General features: G+C 48.9%; 1 protein-coding gene across 3 annotated transcripts; it reads left to right on the top strand.

Moving 5' to 3' along the window:
- The first annotated feature begins 1,578 nt into the window (after nucleotides 1-1,578).
- Nucleotides 1,579-16,171, top strand: IFI35 (interferon induced protein 35). 3 transcript variants are annotated; one of them, XM_036339693.1, is made up of 8 exons: nucleotides 1,579-1,793; nucleotides 12,337-12,494; nucleotides 14,083-14,202; nucleotides 14,837-14,984; nucleotides 15,087-15,193; nucleotides 15,295-15,481; nucleotides 15,575-15,681; nucleotides 15,821-16,171. In XM_036339693.1, exons 2-8 carry the CDS (start codon nucleotides 12,459-12,461, stop codon nucleotides 16,010-16,012), a joined length of 897 nt encoding a protein of 298 aa, XP_036195586.1. In that variant the 5' UTR covers nucleotides 1,579-1,793; nucleotides 12,337-12,458; the 3' UTR covers nucleotides 16,013-16,171. The 3 variants fall into 3 exon arrangements, with proteins under 3 accessions (XP_036195586.1, XP_036195588.1, XP_036195587.1); XM_036339695.1 differs by having other exon boundaries at nucleotides 1,581-1,793; nucleotides 12,337-12,394; XM_036339694.1 differs by lacking the exon at nucleotides 12,337-12,494 and having other exon boundaries at nucleotides 1,582-1,793.
- Nucleotides 16,172-16,223: the final 52 nt, after the last annotated feature.

Below are 16,223 nucleotides of genomic sequence, written 5' to 3'. Positions count from 1 at the left end.
TACTGTTGACATTTTTAGGTGCAGAGTTTTTTGGCATCCCTGACTTCAGCTCTTTACGTCCTTAGAGAACCTGCCCACCCACCACCAGAGGACAACCAAACGCCCCTCTGAGTGATGTGCACTGACCTTCAGATTGAGAACTAACCTGAGGTTCTCACACCTTAGCACAGGTGGTTTGTCAAACCAGAGTCACCCTATGGGTCAGATTTAGTTGGTAAGACTTTCTAGCAAGTTGTCTGGTGATACTGGTGCTCCTCCCATGAGGACCACACTGGAGGGGGCCAGGCCAAGAGCAGCCATTTCTAGTGGGACCAGGGAGAGGTCCCCTAACAGCCTGGGCTAGCAGAGACTGCCCAAAAAAAAGGGTGTGCCCAGCAGGTGTTGCTCAGTGGTTGAGAATTGATCTATGAATCGGGAGGTCAGGGCACATGCCAGGGTTACAGGCTCAATCCCCAGTAGGGGATGTACCGGAGGCAGCCAATCCATGATTCTCATCGTTTCCCTCTCCCTCTGAAATCAGTATTTTAAATTTTTTTTAAAGGGTGTGATTCTCGAGGGCTTGGGATACTTGTGACCCTGTTTTAGGGATGAGAGGCTCTCCAGCTGAACTGGTTCTCAGTCACAGTGAAACTAGGATCCAGAGACCTACCTATTCGCCAAGCCTGAGGCACACTTCCACCTGGAGTGGGGGGCTGTGAGAAGGGCTCATAAATTACTGGTGTGAAAACCCTGGACTAGATGAAAATACAGTGTTTCATGTACTTCACTTTGGCTCCTCTCACCTTTAAGTATTGGGCATCTCTATTGAAACCCTCCTGTTAGCTTGTACTCGAGTCCCAAGTGGAAATGAGTTTAAACCCTGCTTTGATTAAAAATTCAAGTTCTCATGCCTCAAAGCCCAAGTTCAAATACTGTCCAAGTTTGGATACATGCTTCACTTCCTATAATGTGACAGTGGGCAAGTTTGTGTCCTTCAGAAGTTTAGGATCTCATCTGTAAAATCTGGAAAGAACTAAGGTTGTTTTGAAGATTGAGTTTAATTCATGCAAAACAGAACCAGTATTGGACACAGCAGCGCTTAATAAATGCTATTGTAACAACTTTGTGAACTTGGAGTGGCTTTGTCCTGGTTGCATTTGTCATTCAGTTGTTTTATCAATGTCTGCGTGTGCCAGGCATTATTCTGGGCTCTAGGGAAATATCTATTAACCAAGCAGACAAGATTTCTACCAATGGGCTTCTGGGATGGAAAGGTTGGGAATGGTTGATTGGGGCCAGAGTTTAGTTTGCATTTAGTAAGGTAGTTTCCCCTAAGACAGTGGTTCTCAACCTTCCTAATGCCACGACCCTTTAATACTCATGTTGTGGTGACCCCCGATTTCATTGTTACAAATAGAACATAATTAAAGCATAGTGATTAATCACAAAAACAATATGTAATTATATATGTGTTTTCCGATGGTCTTAGGCGACCCACAGGTTGAGAACCGCTGCCCTAAGGCCACATAGCTGGGTGAAGTTGACTTAGAGACCCGGAAGTCTCCTCCCAGGGGTGGGGAAAAGCAGCTGGCCATGTGAGCACTAAATGGGCAGGGACTTCCCAGAAATGAAAGTGGAAGCAGAGAGCCTGTAGGCAGAATGTTCTGAAGTACATTTCAGGCTCTGAGGGGAGATAAGTGTCAGAAGGTGGAAGCAAGAGTTCTGTTGGGTGGATTCTGCCGCTTTGTTTCCAGCTCTGAAGCCTCGGCTCTTGCCAGCCAGATCCCAGACCCATGTCAGTGACTCCAGATCCCGTAAGTGAGGAGGAGGGTGTTGGGCGTGGAGAGAAACGGGAGCATTCCTCTTGGCCTGGCGGGGTGTCCTAGCCTCTCCCTGTCAATCTCTAAACATGCTGAAGGTCTAAGCTGAGCAATGAGGCTGGGATTGCCTCTCCTCTGTGGAGTTAGTTCCCTAACCCATTGGCTCAAAGACAAAGCTATATAATCTGTACCTCAGGAGCTGATGAATTCCTTGTGTGAATGCATTTTTTCTGGAGAGAATCTATAGTTTCATTAGATACTCAAAAGGTTCCGTGATCTAAAATGTTAAGAATCGCTCTCATGACAATTCTAAATATTTAAGGCCCCGGCTGGGTAGCTCCGTTGGTTGGAGCATTGTCCTGACACACCAAGATTGTGAGTTTGAAGAAACGTACCTCCTCTGAGAACTGAACTCCCTGCTGCCTCTTGTGGTCCACCATTTCCTGGCCTCCACTCAGGCCAGATAGAGCCCTGTGAGGACTGGGCCCCAAGGAGGGCACATAAATTACAAGAATCAGCCAGCAAATGCATAAATAAGTGAAACAACAAATCTGTGTTTCACTCTCTCGGAAATCAAATACAATTTTTTTAAAGAGATCTGAAAAAAAATATTTTTTAAATCAAGAAATGCCCACGTTCTTATTTCCTGATATCTTCAACAAATTCTCCCCTCCTTACACTTTCTCAACCTTGGGCCCTCTTCTGGGTCAGAGGAAGAAGTGTGCCTCCTCTGGGAACTAAGCTCCCTCCTGTCTGTTGTGGTCCACCGTTTCCTGACCTGTGAACACCCCGGCTCATGCCAGGCCAAGCTCTGCGAGGGCTGGCCCCAGTCCAGCCAATTCATCATTGACCACAGTGCCTAGCACTGCGCCTACCATGTAGTAGTCACTCATTAAACAGCTGTTGAATGAATGAATCTCATCCCCTCTCCAGTTTATTCAGTCTTTCCTTCCCCATTACTACCCCACTGCAAATATGCTGATCTCTCACTCAGAAACTTTCATTTCCCTTAAAATGTAATAAGAAAGACCACAGGCTCTGTAGCAGGATTGGGAACCTTTTTCCGCCAAGGGCCATTTGAATATTTCTAACATCATTTCCGGGCCATATAAAATTATCAACTTAAAAATTAGCCTGGCCGCCAGTGTGGCTCAATGGTTGAGCTTCATATGAACCAGGAGGTCATGGTTCAATTTCCGGTTGGGGCACATGCCCAGATTGCAGGCTCGATCCCCGGTGGGGGGTATGCAGGAGGCAGCTGATCAATGATTCTCATCATTGACATTTCTATCTCTCCCTCCCCTTTCCTCTTTGAAATTAATTTTTAAAATAAAAATAAATTAGCCTGTTATATTTGGTCAAACATTTAATTAACTCACCCCTAATGCCTTGGCGGGCCGGATGTTCCCCACCCCTGAAGTCTGAAGCCAACCTGCCTGGTTCCAAATCCTGGTTCCTGCAATTGTGTGGCCCTGGGAATTCTAAAATTGTCATCTAAGCCCATTTCCTTATCTATGAGATGAGAAGAATAGCAACATTTCCTCATAATACTAACCTGCAAGAATCAAGCTAGATAACCCATAAATTAATATAGTAAAAACTTAACACACTGCTTGGCACTACTAAGCACTCAATACATGTTCAATATTGTTAATATTATCACCTCAGTTCCCCAGGGTCATCTCAATTCACCCCACCTCAGGCCTACCACTCTACTAAAACTCCTTTATTTAAAATTATATATATATATATATATATATAAAATTATTGATTTCAGAGAGGGAAAGATAGTAACATCAATCAATGATGAGAGAGAATCATTGATTGGCCGCCTCATGCATGCCCCCTAACTGTGGAATGAACCCGCAACCCGGGCATGGGTCCTGACCAGGAATTGAACCGTGACCTCCTGGTTCATAGGTCGAAGCACAACCACTGAGCACACCAGCCGGGCTAAAACTCCTTAAAGGCTTTTATATATTAAAAAGGAAAGAAGGGCCCCAGCTGGTTTGGCTCAGTGGATAGAGCATTGGCCTGCCAACTGAAGGGTCCCAGTTTTGATTCGTTATTGAGAGACAACCCTTTATTACTGACATGTTGATGTCTATCTTTCCAGAGGCTTGTTTGTTTGTTTGTTTGTTTTGGTTTTTTTTATATATTTTATTGATTTTTTACAGAGAGGAAGGGAGAGACAGAGAGTTAGAAACATCGATGAGCGAGAAACATCGATCAGCTGCCTCCTGCACACCTCCCACTGGGAGATGTACCCGCAACCCAGGTACATGCCCTTGACCAGAATCGAACCTGGGACCTTTCAGTCTGCAGGCCGACGCTCTATCCACTGAGCCAAACTGGTTTCGGCTCCAGAGGCTTTTTATGCATCAATAAATATCCTTATAAATTAAAACTTTTTAAATCAACAGAGTAGGGATCCTGTCTTCTATACAGTTTTATATTTTGCTTTTTTGCCTTAATCTGAGCATTTTTCTGTGTTGTTAATTGTTCTTCATTAATGTCTTTTTATTGCTGTGTAATATTTTATATTTATTTAACTACTAGAGGCCCGGTGCACAAAAATTTGTGCACTCGGGGGGAGGGGATCCCTCAGCCTGGCCTGTGCCCTCTCGCAGTCTGGGACCCCTCAGGGGTGACCACTTGCTGGCTTAGGCCTGCTCCCCGGGGGATTGGGCCTAAGATGGCAATCAGACAACCCTCTGGCAGCCTGGCAGCCCTCGGGGGATGTCCATTTGCCAACGAGGAGCAGACCTAAGCTGCAGTCAGACATCCTTAGCGCTGCTGAGAAGGCAGGAGAGGCTCCCACCACCACTGCTGTACTGGCAGCCATCAGCCTGGCTTGTGGCTGAGCAGAGCTCCTCCCATGTGAGAGTGCCCTGACCACCAGAGGGCAGCTCCTGCATTGAGCGTCTGCCCCCTGTTGGTCAGTGTGTGTCATAGTGACCAGTCATTCCCAGTCCTTCTGCTGTTAGGGTCAGTTTGCATAATACCCTGTTACTATATAGGATAGAGGCCTGGTGCACGGGTGGGGGCCGGCGGTTTGCCCTGAAGGGTGTCCCGGATCAGGGTGGGGGTCCCACTTGGGTGCCTGGCCAGCCTGGATGAGGGGATGATGGCTGTTTGCAGCTGGTCACACTCCCTTCAGGGTGGGGGTCCCCACTGGGGTGCGTGGCCAGTCTGGGTGAGGGGCTGAGGGCCGTTTTCAGGCTGGCGGGCGACTGAAGCTCCCAGCCTCTTTTTTTTCTTTTTCTTTTTTTATGCTGGGATTTATTTACATTCTATATATGTCACTGGAGCTGAGAGCCGGCTCCAGCTCTGAGGCCCGGCTCCAGCTCTGAGGCCGCGGCTGGCTGAAAGCAGGTATCTGGGGTTTGTTTAGCTTCTATAATTGAAACTCTGTTGCCATCACTGGCGCTCTAAGCTCTGAGGCTGTGGCTGGCTGAAAGCAGGTATCTGGGGTTTGTTTAGCTTCTATAATTGAAACTCTGTTGCCATCACTGGCGCTCCAGCTCTGAGGCTGTGGCTGGCTGAAAGCAGGTATCTGGGGTTTGTTTAGCTTCTATAATTGAAACATTGTTGCTTATGGAGCTCAGAGCTAGGCTGCGGCAGGCGGGGAACCTTGGCTTCCTCCATCACTGGAGCAAGCAAGCCTCATGTTCACTTCAGCTGCGTGGCTGCCGGCCGCCATCTTTGTTGGCAGTTAATTTGCATATCCTGCTGATTAGCCAATGGGAAGCGTAGCAGAGGTATGGTTAATTACCATGTTTGTCTATTATTAGATAGGACTAGAGGCCCGGTGCACACAAATTTGTGCACTCGGGGGGGAGGGGGGCGTCCCTCAGCCCGGCCTGTGCCCTCTCGCAGTCTTGGACCCCTCGGGGGATAACGACCTGCTGGCTTAGGCCTGCTCCCGGGTGGCAGAGGGCAGGCCCAATCCCTAGGTGCAGCCCCTGGTCGGGCTCAGAGCAGGGCTGATTGGGGAGTTGGGGCGCCGCCCCCTGTCATGCACAGAGGAGGGCGGATCGGGAGGTTGCGATGCCACCCTCAGTCACACTCAGGGTAGGGCCGATTGGGGGGTTGGGGCACCGCCCCCTGTCACACTCAAGGCATGGTCGATGGGGAGGTTGCTGCGCCACCCCCTGTCACGCACAGAGCAGGGCCAATCAGGGGGTTAGAGCGCTGCCCCCTGTCACTCACAGAGCAGGGCCCATCAGGGGGGTTGGGGCTCCGTACCCTGTCACGCACGGAGCAGGGTTGATCAGGGGGTTGGTGAGCTCCCCCCTGTCACTCACAGAGCAGGGCCCATCAGGGGGTTGAGGAGCTCCCCCCTGTCATTCACAGAGTAGGGCCGATAGTGGAGTTGGGGCACCGCCCCCTATCACACACAGAGCAGGGTGGATCAGGGGGTTGGGGCACCGCACCCTGTCACACTCAGGGCAGGGCCGATGGAGAGGTTATGGCTCTACCCTGTCACACACAGAGCAGGGCCTGTTGAGGGGGGGGGTTGGGGCGCCGCCCTCTATCACCCACAGAGCAGGGCCGATCAGGGGTTTGGGGCGCCGCCACTGTCACACTCAGGGCAGGGCCGATGGGGAGGTTATAGCTCTACCCCATCACACAAAGAGCAGGGCCCGTTTGGGGTGGGGGGGTTGGGGCGCCGCACCCTGTCACACACAGCCGCAGGGCGATCAGGGGGTTGGGGAGCTCCCCCCTATCAGGCACAGAGCAGGTCCAATCAGGGGGTTGGGACGCCGTACCCTGTCACACACAGAGCCGCAGGGCGATCAGGGGGTTGGGGAGCTCCCCGCTATCAGGCACAGAGCAGGGCTGATCAGGGGGTTGGGGAGCCTTCCCCTGTCAGGAACAGAGCAGGGCGGATAGGGAGGTTGTGGCCCTGCCCCCTGTCACACACAGAGCCGCAGGGTGATCAGGGGGTTTGGGCGCTGCCCCCTGTCACGCTGATCCTGGTGCCGGGAGGCCTCGTGGCTCCGCTGATCCCGGTGCTGGGAGGCATATTACCCTTTTACTATATAGGATAGAGGCCTGGTGCATGGGTGGGGGCCGGCTGGTTTGCCCTGAAGGGTGTCCTGGATCAGGGTGGGGGTCCCCACTGGGGTGCCTGGCCAGCCTGGGTGAGGGGCTGAGGGCTGTTTTCAGGCTGGCAGGTGACTGAAGCTCCCAACCGCTCCTTTTTTTCTTTTTGTTTTTATTCTGGGCCAGCTTTAGCTCTGAGGCTTGGCTCCAGCTCTTAGGCCTCGGCTGCTGAAAGCAGGTATCTGGTTTGTTTGGGTTCTATAATCAAAACACTGTTTCAACTCCAGCTCTGAGATCCCAGCTGGCTGAAAGCAGGTTTCTGGGGGTTTGTTTAGCTTCTATATTTGTAACAATGTTTCCAACTGCAAGCTCAGAGGCTGGCAGTGACAGGCAGGGAACGTTGGAGTTCTCCGTCACTGAAGCAAGCAAGCCTCACGTTCGCTTCAAGCTGCCTAGCTGCCAGCCGCCATCTTGGCTGGCAGTTAATTTGCATATTGCCCTGATTAGCCAATGGAAAGGGTAGCAGAGGTACGGCTAATTACCATGTTTCTCTTTTATTAGATAGGATTCCTCTGTGGTTGCGCATTTCTTCTGTTTTGTTATAAACAGGCTACAATAATAAGAATTCTTGTACATGAACTTCTGACCATTTCCTTATGATAAGCAGGACTGTTTTTTGTTGCTCAATCTTAGTGGTTATTCTCACTCCTCATCTTTTTCTTTATAGTTTTTATTAACTTTAGAGAAAAGCTAAAGGAGAGGGCGAGAGAGAAACATTGATGTGAGAGAGAAACATCCCCAAACACACAACCTGGGCATGTGCCCTGACTGGGAATTGAACCCATGACCTTTTGGTGCACGAACGATGCTCAACCAACTAAGCCATAGTGGTCAGGATTCATTCCCCATCTTAGTCGGCACAACTGCTAGCTCCTCCTCCTCCTCCTTGAAACCTTTCTTCATTCTTCACACCTCTCCTCTTCCTCGGGCTTCGCTAGCCATTCCTCTTCATTCTTCTTGGCTGGTTCTTCCTTATTCCCCTGACCTCTTAGTGTTGAATGCCCCAGAAATCAGCCCTTGGACCTCTTCTCTGTCTACACCATCCCCCTATTGGTCTCATTTAGTTTTGTAACTTTAAATCTCTCTACGTGGATAATTCCCAAATTTTACTTCCAGCCTAAACGTCTTCCCTAAATGCTAGATTGGTAGAGACAACTGCCACTGCACATCTCGACTGAGATGTTGAATAGCGCTTCATACGTAACATGTTCAAAATAACTCCCTAACTTTCTGCCCCAAATCTCTTCCACCCACAATCTTTCTCATGTCAGCAAAGGGCTTTTCTTCCCTGCAGTTGCTCAGATCAAGAAGCTTAGAATCGCCCAACCAGTATAGCTCAGTTAGTTGAGCATCGTCCCATGCACCAGGAGGTCTCTGGTTCTATTCCCTGTTGGGGCACATGTCCAGGTTTGCAGGCTTGATCCCCAGTAGGGGACGCTCAGGAGGCAGCTGATCAATGATTCTCATCATTGATGTTTCTCTCTCTCCCTCCCTCCCTCCCTCCCCCTTCCTCTCTCTGAAATCAATTTTAAAAAACATTAAAAAGAAAAGCTTTCGAGTCATTCCAGACTCCTCTCTTTCTTCCACACCCTATTTCTGATCCATCAGCAACTATGTCTCTTTACTACTCTTCACCACCCCCACTGCTCCCACCTGGTCCAAGTCACTAACATCGCTCACCTGGATGCTGTAATGGCCTCCTAAATGGCCTCCCTGCTTATGCTAATTCCCCACATCAGTCTATTCTTGCAACAGCCAAGAAATCCTCTTAGCATTTAAGCCTGCCTATGGCTTCCCACCTCACATCAAGTAAAAGGCCCTGCATGACCCAAACCCCTCTGTGACTTCATTTCCAACCGCTCTCCCTCACCTGCTCTGTTTCCCAGTGTGTTTCCCACATTGGTCTCCTTGCTATCCCCCAAATACACCTGACAAACTCCCACCTGAGGGCCTTTGCACTTGCTATTCCCTTTGCATAGAACTTCTCCCCACATGTATGGCTTGCTCCTTCATCTCCTTCAACTATATACTCAGATATCTCAGTGAGACCTATTCTTATTACCCCATTTAAAATTATCCCCCAACATTCTCTGCTTTGTTTTTATCCATAACACTTATCACTCACCTGATGTACATTTTACCTAAACTCCACAAGGAAGTTTTGTCTGTTGTGTTCACTTCTGTGTCCCCAGAGCCTAGAATAGGGCCTGGCCGATGGTAGATGCTGATTGTTGAGTGAGTGAATGAGTAAGTGGGCAGTGAATGAATGGCCTTCGGGTAGCCAGTTTCATCCCTCCTTCTCCTTTGTGTCTGACACTTCCCAATCCTGGCCTGGCCCTGCTTATCTCTGACCATGTCTTCTATTTCTTCCCTGCATTCTCTCCTGACCCCTGACCAGGTACCCTCAAAGATTTTTTTTTTAAGGCTCTTTTCCTCAGAGAGCTTCTCCATCCTTTTGGCTTCAACCATCACCACATGCTGTTCTAACCCAGAGACCTGTCCACCAAGTCCTGTCCCTGACCTTATGTGTCTTCAATAGCCTTGGGTTTGACTAACTTTGGCCCATCAATTAACCTTGATGAACCTCAGGTTCCTCATCTAAAAAAGGGATTTTATTAAAATAGAAAACATATAACATATAGCACTTATGTGCCATGCACCACTTCCAAACAATTAATTACAGGTGCCTGGCTGGGTGGCTCAGTTGGTTGGAGCATCGTCCCATACACCAAAAAGTTGCGGATTTGATTCCCAGTCAGGGCACATACCTAGGTTGCAGGTTTAATCCTTGGTCGGGGCAAGAGGAGGAGTCAACCACTCAATGTGCCTATCTCACATCAATGTTTCTCTCTTTCTCTCCCTCTTTCTCACTCTCTTCCTCCCTCCCTTCCTCTCTCTCTAAAATCAATAAAAACATATCCTCAAGTGAGGATTTTTAAAAAAGTAAATACAGGTGGAAACTGCTATTACACCCATTTTACAGGTGAGGCAACCAAGGCACAGAGAGTTTAAAAACTTGCAGTAGTAAGATGAGCTGATGTAAACCCCAGAGGTTTGGCCCCAGAGTTTGTGCTTTTAACCATTATGCTAACCTGCCTCCTAATATTCCCATGATGAATATAGATAGCATGAGGTTTTATCTAATGGGGTAATGAGGTTCTAAACTCAGCAAGTAAGCCAGAAGATTATATGTAGTCAAAATTAACTTTAAATCATTAACTTACCCAAAATGTATCCAGAATTTATAGTTTCTCAATGAGCTCAATGTAGATTTGGTTGCACTTTTTTTTCAGTGGAGCACCAGATGGCTTGCATTTATTTATTTAAATATTTTTAATTTCATTTTATTTTTATTGATTTCAAAGAGGAAGGGAGAGAGAGAGAGAATCATCAATCAGCTGCCTCCTGCATGCTCCATACTGGGGGTTGAGCAACAACCCAGGCATATACCCCAACCAGAAACTGAACCGTGATCTCCTCAATGTTCAACCCCTGAGCCATGCCAGCCAGGCTGTTTTTATTTATTTTAGATAGAGAAGAAGGGAGAAGGAGAGAGAAACATTGATGAGCTGCCTCCTGCACGCCCCCTACCAAGGATCAACCTGAAACCCATGCATGTGCCCTGCCCAGGAATCAAACTAGCGATCTTTCGGTGCATAGGACAATACTCAACCAACTGAGCCACACCAGCCAGGGCATGGCTTGCATTTATAGACCATGTTATCATGTTGTATAAGTAAATAGCCAGTATAGCTGAATTCAGGTTAAGTGATTACAATTGGCCTGTGTTGTCCTTAAGAGAGTCCTGTAAGAGACAAGTTTCAGTTGGGAGTTGGAGACAGGAGGGAATTTTGTGATATTTAAAAGAGAATCCAACCGTGTCTGGCATTTAGCAGGTCTGGCTCTCTTTCCTGGCCCTCTGGGCCAATGGCATTATACCTCTGGGGCACCAGGTCTGCAATCTGGCATCGTCTTCACCGCCCTCTGTCTCTTTTTTTTTTTTTTTTTTTTTAAATATATTTTATTGATTTCTTACAGAGAGGAAGGGAGAGAGATAGAAAGCTAGAAACATCGATGAGAGAGAAACATCGATCAGCCGCCTCCTGCACATCCCCACTGGGGAAGTGCCTGCAACCCAGGCACATGCCCCTGACCGGAACCGAACCCGGGACCCTTCAGTCCGCAGGCCGACGCTCTATCCACTGAGCCAAACCGGTTTCGGCGCCCTCTGTCTCTTTAATGCAAACATCCACTGCATCTGGGAGGTTTTCTTCATGAAACATGCTCATCCACATGTGCTCCTCGGTTGGCCCTTGCCAGGGGGCCAGGTCAGCCCCTGCCACGTGGTGGGAACTAGAGCCACGGAGCCTGGGCTTGTTGCCCTCACTCCACAGCTCCTGCCCCAGTTCACTCTGCCGTCACTCCCAGGGTCTCCTTTAAACACCATGTCCATTCCCTTACCCCCTTTCACAAATCTTCACTAGTTCCCCATTTCCTTGCTGATATCACATCTAAACTCCCCAGCTTGAAATTTTCTTTAAAATAGTCTACTTATGGCCCTAGCCAGTTTTGCTCAGTGGATAGAGCATCGCCCTTTGGACTGAAGGGTCCCAGGTTTGATTCTGGCCAAGGGCACATGCCTGGGTTGCAGGCTCGATCCCCAGTAGGGGGCGTGCAGGAGGCAGCCGATCAATGGTTCTCTCTCATCATTGATGTTTCTATCTACCCCTCTCTCTTCCTCTCTAAAATCAATAAAAATATATTTAAAAAATAAAATAGTCTACTTATGAAGCAAATATTTATTTTCTTAAGCTATTTATTAAAAAATAGCATTGCCAATTACTAGATTTTCAATTATGTGTAATTATGTCAATATTTAAAGCAGAAGTAAAAAGAGAATGAACTGCGGACTGATTCCAACCCACCAATGTATTTTATTTTTCATATATTTTTTACATTGAGTCATCTTTTTCAAATAAAAATTCAGGTTTCTGATTTCCCTTTAAAATGGAGAGATAGGGGATACTGGAACCACAACACAGTCCCATGTGAAAAAACTCGGTTAGAGCTAAGAAGAGGTTGTCACTGTAGCGGGGATATACGCCCTCTCCAGTTTGTCAGGCTCTCCACCACTCCTTATCACACTATACTGGCGCCCTTGACTTACTGATGTCATCTAACTGGCCCTTATAGGCACTGAGTTTGTGACCCCTTGTTTACAGAAATATAAAGAATGAAAGAAAAAAAAAGAATGAGGTACCTTTCTCACTACTCATAAACCAGCATTAATCAAGCCCTAGTTTTTCTCTGCTTAAATTGTGAACTCACTGAATGTCTTCAATACCCTCTGTAATATGCTTTTGTCCTTTTATTCATTCACTTCATTCATTCATTCAACACACTTTGCCAAATGCCTGTTTTGTGCCAGGGACTCCGCTGAGCACTGGAGATACAGAGAAGACCAGGACAGAGTCCCATCTCCCCACGTGAGCGCACACTTAGATTCTGGGCTGACCTTATTTATCAGGCTTCCCAACCACTGAGTGAACTATGCCAGCTAACAACTGTTCCAACCCACAAACAAAGGTGCATTTATTCATACCCCTGGTGTCATTCTCCTGCCCATGTTGTCAGCCCTCTCTCTCTCTCTCTCTCTCTCTCCCTCTCTCAGCCTGCTCCAAATGGCACCAGCCTAAAAGGCTGCTTGGAACAATGGAAAGGGTGGCAGACAAGGGACACACTGGCAAGGTGTGGGGTACATTACTCCCCAACTCTGTGCTTGATTTCTTCACTGTAGAGCACAAATTAACAGTGTGGAGTCACACTGATAGAGCTGAATTACTTCAGGCAAATCACTTAACCTCTCTGAGCTTTGGGTTTCCTCATCTGTAAAATAAGGACAAGAGGGTTGCTGGAAGAGCTGAGTGATATAATTTATATAAATGGCTTAGCCCTAGCTGGTTTGGCTCAGTGGATAGAGCAGCGGCCTGAGGACTTAAGGGTCCCAGGTTGGATTCCAGTCAAGGGCACATGCCCTGGTTGTGGGCTTGATCCCCAGTAGGGGGCATGCAGGAGGCAGCTGATCAGATAATTCCCTCTCATCATTGATGTATCTCTCTCTCTCTCTCCCTCCCTCCCTCTCCTTTTCTCTCTGAAATCAATAAAAAATATATATATTAAAAAATATGCCAAAACCGGTTTGGCTCAGTGGATAGAGTGTCGGCCTGTGGACTGAAGGGTCCCAGGTTCAATTCCGGTCAAGGGCATGTACCTGGGTTGCGGGCATATCTCCAGTGGGAGATGTGCAGGAGGCAGCTGATCGATGTTTCTCTCTCATTGATGTTTCTAACTCTCTATCTCTCTCCCTTCCTCTCTGTAAAAAATCAATAAAATATATTTAATAAATAAATAAATAAATAAATAAATAAATAAATAAAAATAAATGGCTTAGGACAGGTGCTCTACTTCTCTGGAGCACACTTGCGCCTTTCCTACCCCCCTCTTCTCTCCCCCGCTCCCCCCAGGAGCAGTTGGTTACCTTTGCCATTCTCCCTCCTAAGCTCCAAAGGCCCTTCTTCTGCCTCTGCAACTTGTTTCCTGAGCTTACGCAACCTGGCTGACTCACTTCTACTATCTCTGTAACTTTCTAAAGAAACTTTCTCTTATAACTTGAAAAAATAAAACAATGCCTGACATGTTTGTGCTTAATACGTGTTAGCTAATAGTATTATGACATTTTGCAACTCTACGCACCCATTTCCCCTGGAGGCCTCCCTAGCTGTGTTAACCGGTTTGCAATGATCCCTCCTCCAAACTCCTGCTGTTCTCCACAATCAGTCATGTGACTGCTCACAAACCTCAGTTCTGTTTTGTGCAGGCCTGAGGCTTGGCTCTTGTCTTGCACTGCCCTGTGTCAGTACCCAGCACCTCACAGCAGGAGCTCGATCAGTGTTTGTTAAACTCTAGGTGTCAATAATAAACCAGCCATGGCTGCTGCAAAGGCTTCTGCCCTTCAGAGAGTGGCTGAGGCCACCAAGTCCTGAGTAGAGGGGCCAGGACCCGCCCAGGGCCGGGTAAAGGGGTTGGATTGTTCTTAAGCTGAGAGAGTCCAGAGTAGGACCCCCTTCCCCTGGAAAGGCTGGTGGATATCTGATTGTTCTGTCTGTCCTAATAGGCATGCTTCAGGAGGGGGGACCTGTTACAATCCCTTCAGGAGGAGCAGGCCAGACTAAAGATGAGGCTGCAGGAACTACAGCAGCTGAAAAGGGGGCTCAGGAACTCTCCCCAAGACAAGGTAAGCTGGGAGAGGGGTGTGGCCTGGCAGAAAGAGCTGGGGAGTTCTTCGTTTCACTCCTGGCTCTGCCACTTCCTTGCTGTGTACCCTAGAGGATGTTACTGGAACCCTCTGGATCCGTTTTCTCATCTGTAAAGGAGAGTTACTTCCTTCATAGGCTTGTGTGAGGACAAACTAAAATCTTGTATATAAAGTGCCAGGACAGCCGTGGTCGGTTGCTCAGTGGTTAGAGCATCGGCCGGCCTGTGCACCAAAGGGTCACGTACCTGGGCTGCAGGTTCAGTCCCTGGCCCTAGTTGGGGTGCATGGGGAAGGCAACCAATTGATGTGTCTCTCTCACATCAATGTTTCTCCCTCTCTCTCTCCCCTTCCCGCTTCTACTTTCTCTAAAAATCAATGGGAAATAACATCCTTGGGTGAGGATTAACAAAACAAACAAAAAAAATACTTTAAGTGCCAGAACAAGCTTGACCTGCTTTCATCCACTTATTTACCCAGCTCTTCTTCCATGAAACGTATTCATCCCTTGCACTCAGTATCAATCACATGGAACTGGGGACACTTTCCTCCTGGGAGGGAGTAGAGAGCTCCCCCACCCTTGAAGGCTACATCACCCCCTCCCCCCCATCTCCAGGTCCCATTCCCAGTGCCTGAAGTCCCCCTGGTGTTCCGAGGACACATTCAGGAGGGGATGGAAGTGCCCAAGTCTTTGGTTTCTGACCTGCAGATCTGCTACCCTATGCCTGGAGGCTCTGCTCTGGTCATCTTTGATGACCCCAAGGGTGAGCTCACTGGGAAGCCTTGGGAGGGAGGCTGGGAGGCTTCGCAGTACTGATCCTGCCTCCCCCCCAACCCCTAACCCCTCACCCCCCCCCCCCATCCAGTGGCCAAGCAGGTGCTACAACAAAAGGAGCATCAGATTGAGCTGGAAGAGTGCCGGCTGCGGGTGCAGGTCCAGCCCGTGGAGCTACCCGTGGTGACAACCATCCAGGTGATAGAGTGGCAGAGTTCTGGGACTTGCAGGGGTGCCATGCACTTGGACACTGGGGAGTGGGGCTGTGCCTGGAACCACTCCTTCTTGTCTACCCCTAGGTGTCCAGCCAGATGAGTAGCCAGAGAGTGCTGGTCAGTGGGTTTCCTGCTAAGCTCAAGCTGAGTGAGGAGGAGCTGCTGGACAAGCTGGAGCTCTTCTTTGGCAAGACCAAGAACGGGGGTGGAGATGTGGAGACTCGGGAAATGCTGCATGGGGGTGTCATGCTGGGCTTTGCCAAGGATGAAGGTAAGGCTCTCTCAGGGAGATTAGGGCAGATGCATCAGCCCCAGAGGAGGAAAGCCCTTGATGCTAAAGGCCTATCCCTTCCTGTCCCTGCAGTGGCCCAGAACCTGTGCCGGATTGGCCAGTTCACGGTGCCATTGGGTGGGCGGCAGTTCCCTCTGAAAGTCTCTCCCTACATGAGCGGAGAGATCCAGAAGGCAGAGGTAAGTAGGAAGGTGGGGAACGGGGGCTGGCCAAGTAACCTGTCTGCCCATCTCATGCTCCCATGGGCACTGCCTGCTCCACCCTCTGCCCCAGCCTGACTCCCATGAGCCTTTGCTCATCTCTGGACTCCTTTTCCAGATCAGGTTCCAGCCAGTGCCACAGGCAGTGCAGGTGCTCAACATTCCCGATGTGCTGGATGGCCCCGAGCTGCAGGATGTCCTGCAGGTCCATTTCCAGAAGCCCACCCGTGGGGGAGGGGAGGTGGAGGCCCTGACAGTCGTGCCCCCAGGAGAGCAACGCCTGGCGGTCTTCACCACCGAGTCCAGCTAGGAGCCTACCCTCTTATCACCCTCCAGCCTTCTGCCAAGGTTCTCAAACTGGGCTGGGGTCGGGTGCATGTGGATGATCAAGATCATGCTAGTCAACGGAGGGCAGGACTCTGAGTTGTGAAACGCTGTCCCAGACAGTAAAAGTGCCTGCCTGGAGTGATCTCCTTCCTCATTTCATTTCATGAAAGGAAACTTGATTTGGGCAAGGAAGG

The sequence above is a fragment of the Myotis myotis genome, unplaced genomic scaffold, assembly GCF_014108235.1.
Source record: "Myotis myotis isolate mMyoMyo1 unplaced genomic scaffold, mMyoMyo1.p scaffold_m19_p_17, whole genome shotgun sequence".
Classification (NCBI taxonomy): Eukaryota; Metazoa; Chordata; class Mammalia; order Chiroptera; family Vespertilionidae; genus Myotis; species Myotis myotis.
Note: the sequence above shows the minus strand (reverse complement) of the source record. Positions and strands in the feature narration are given on the sequence as shown.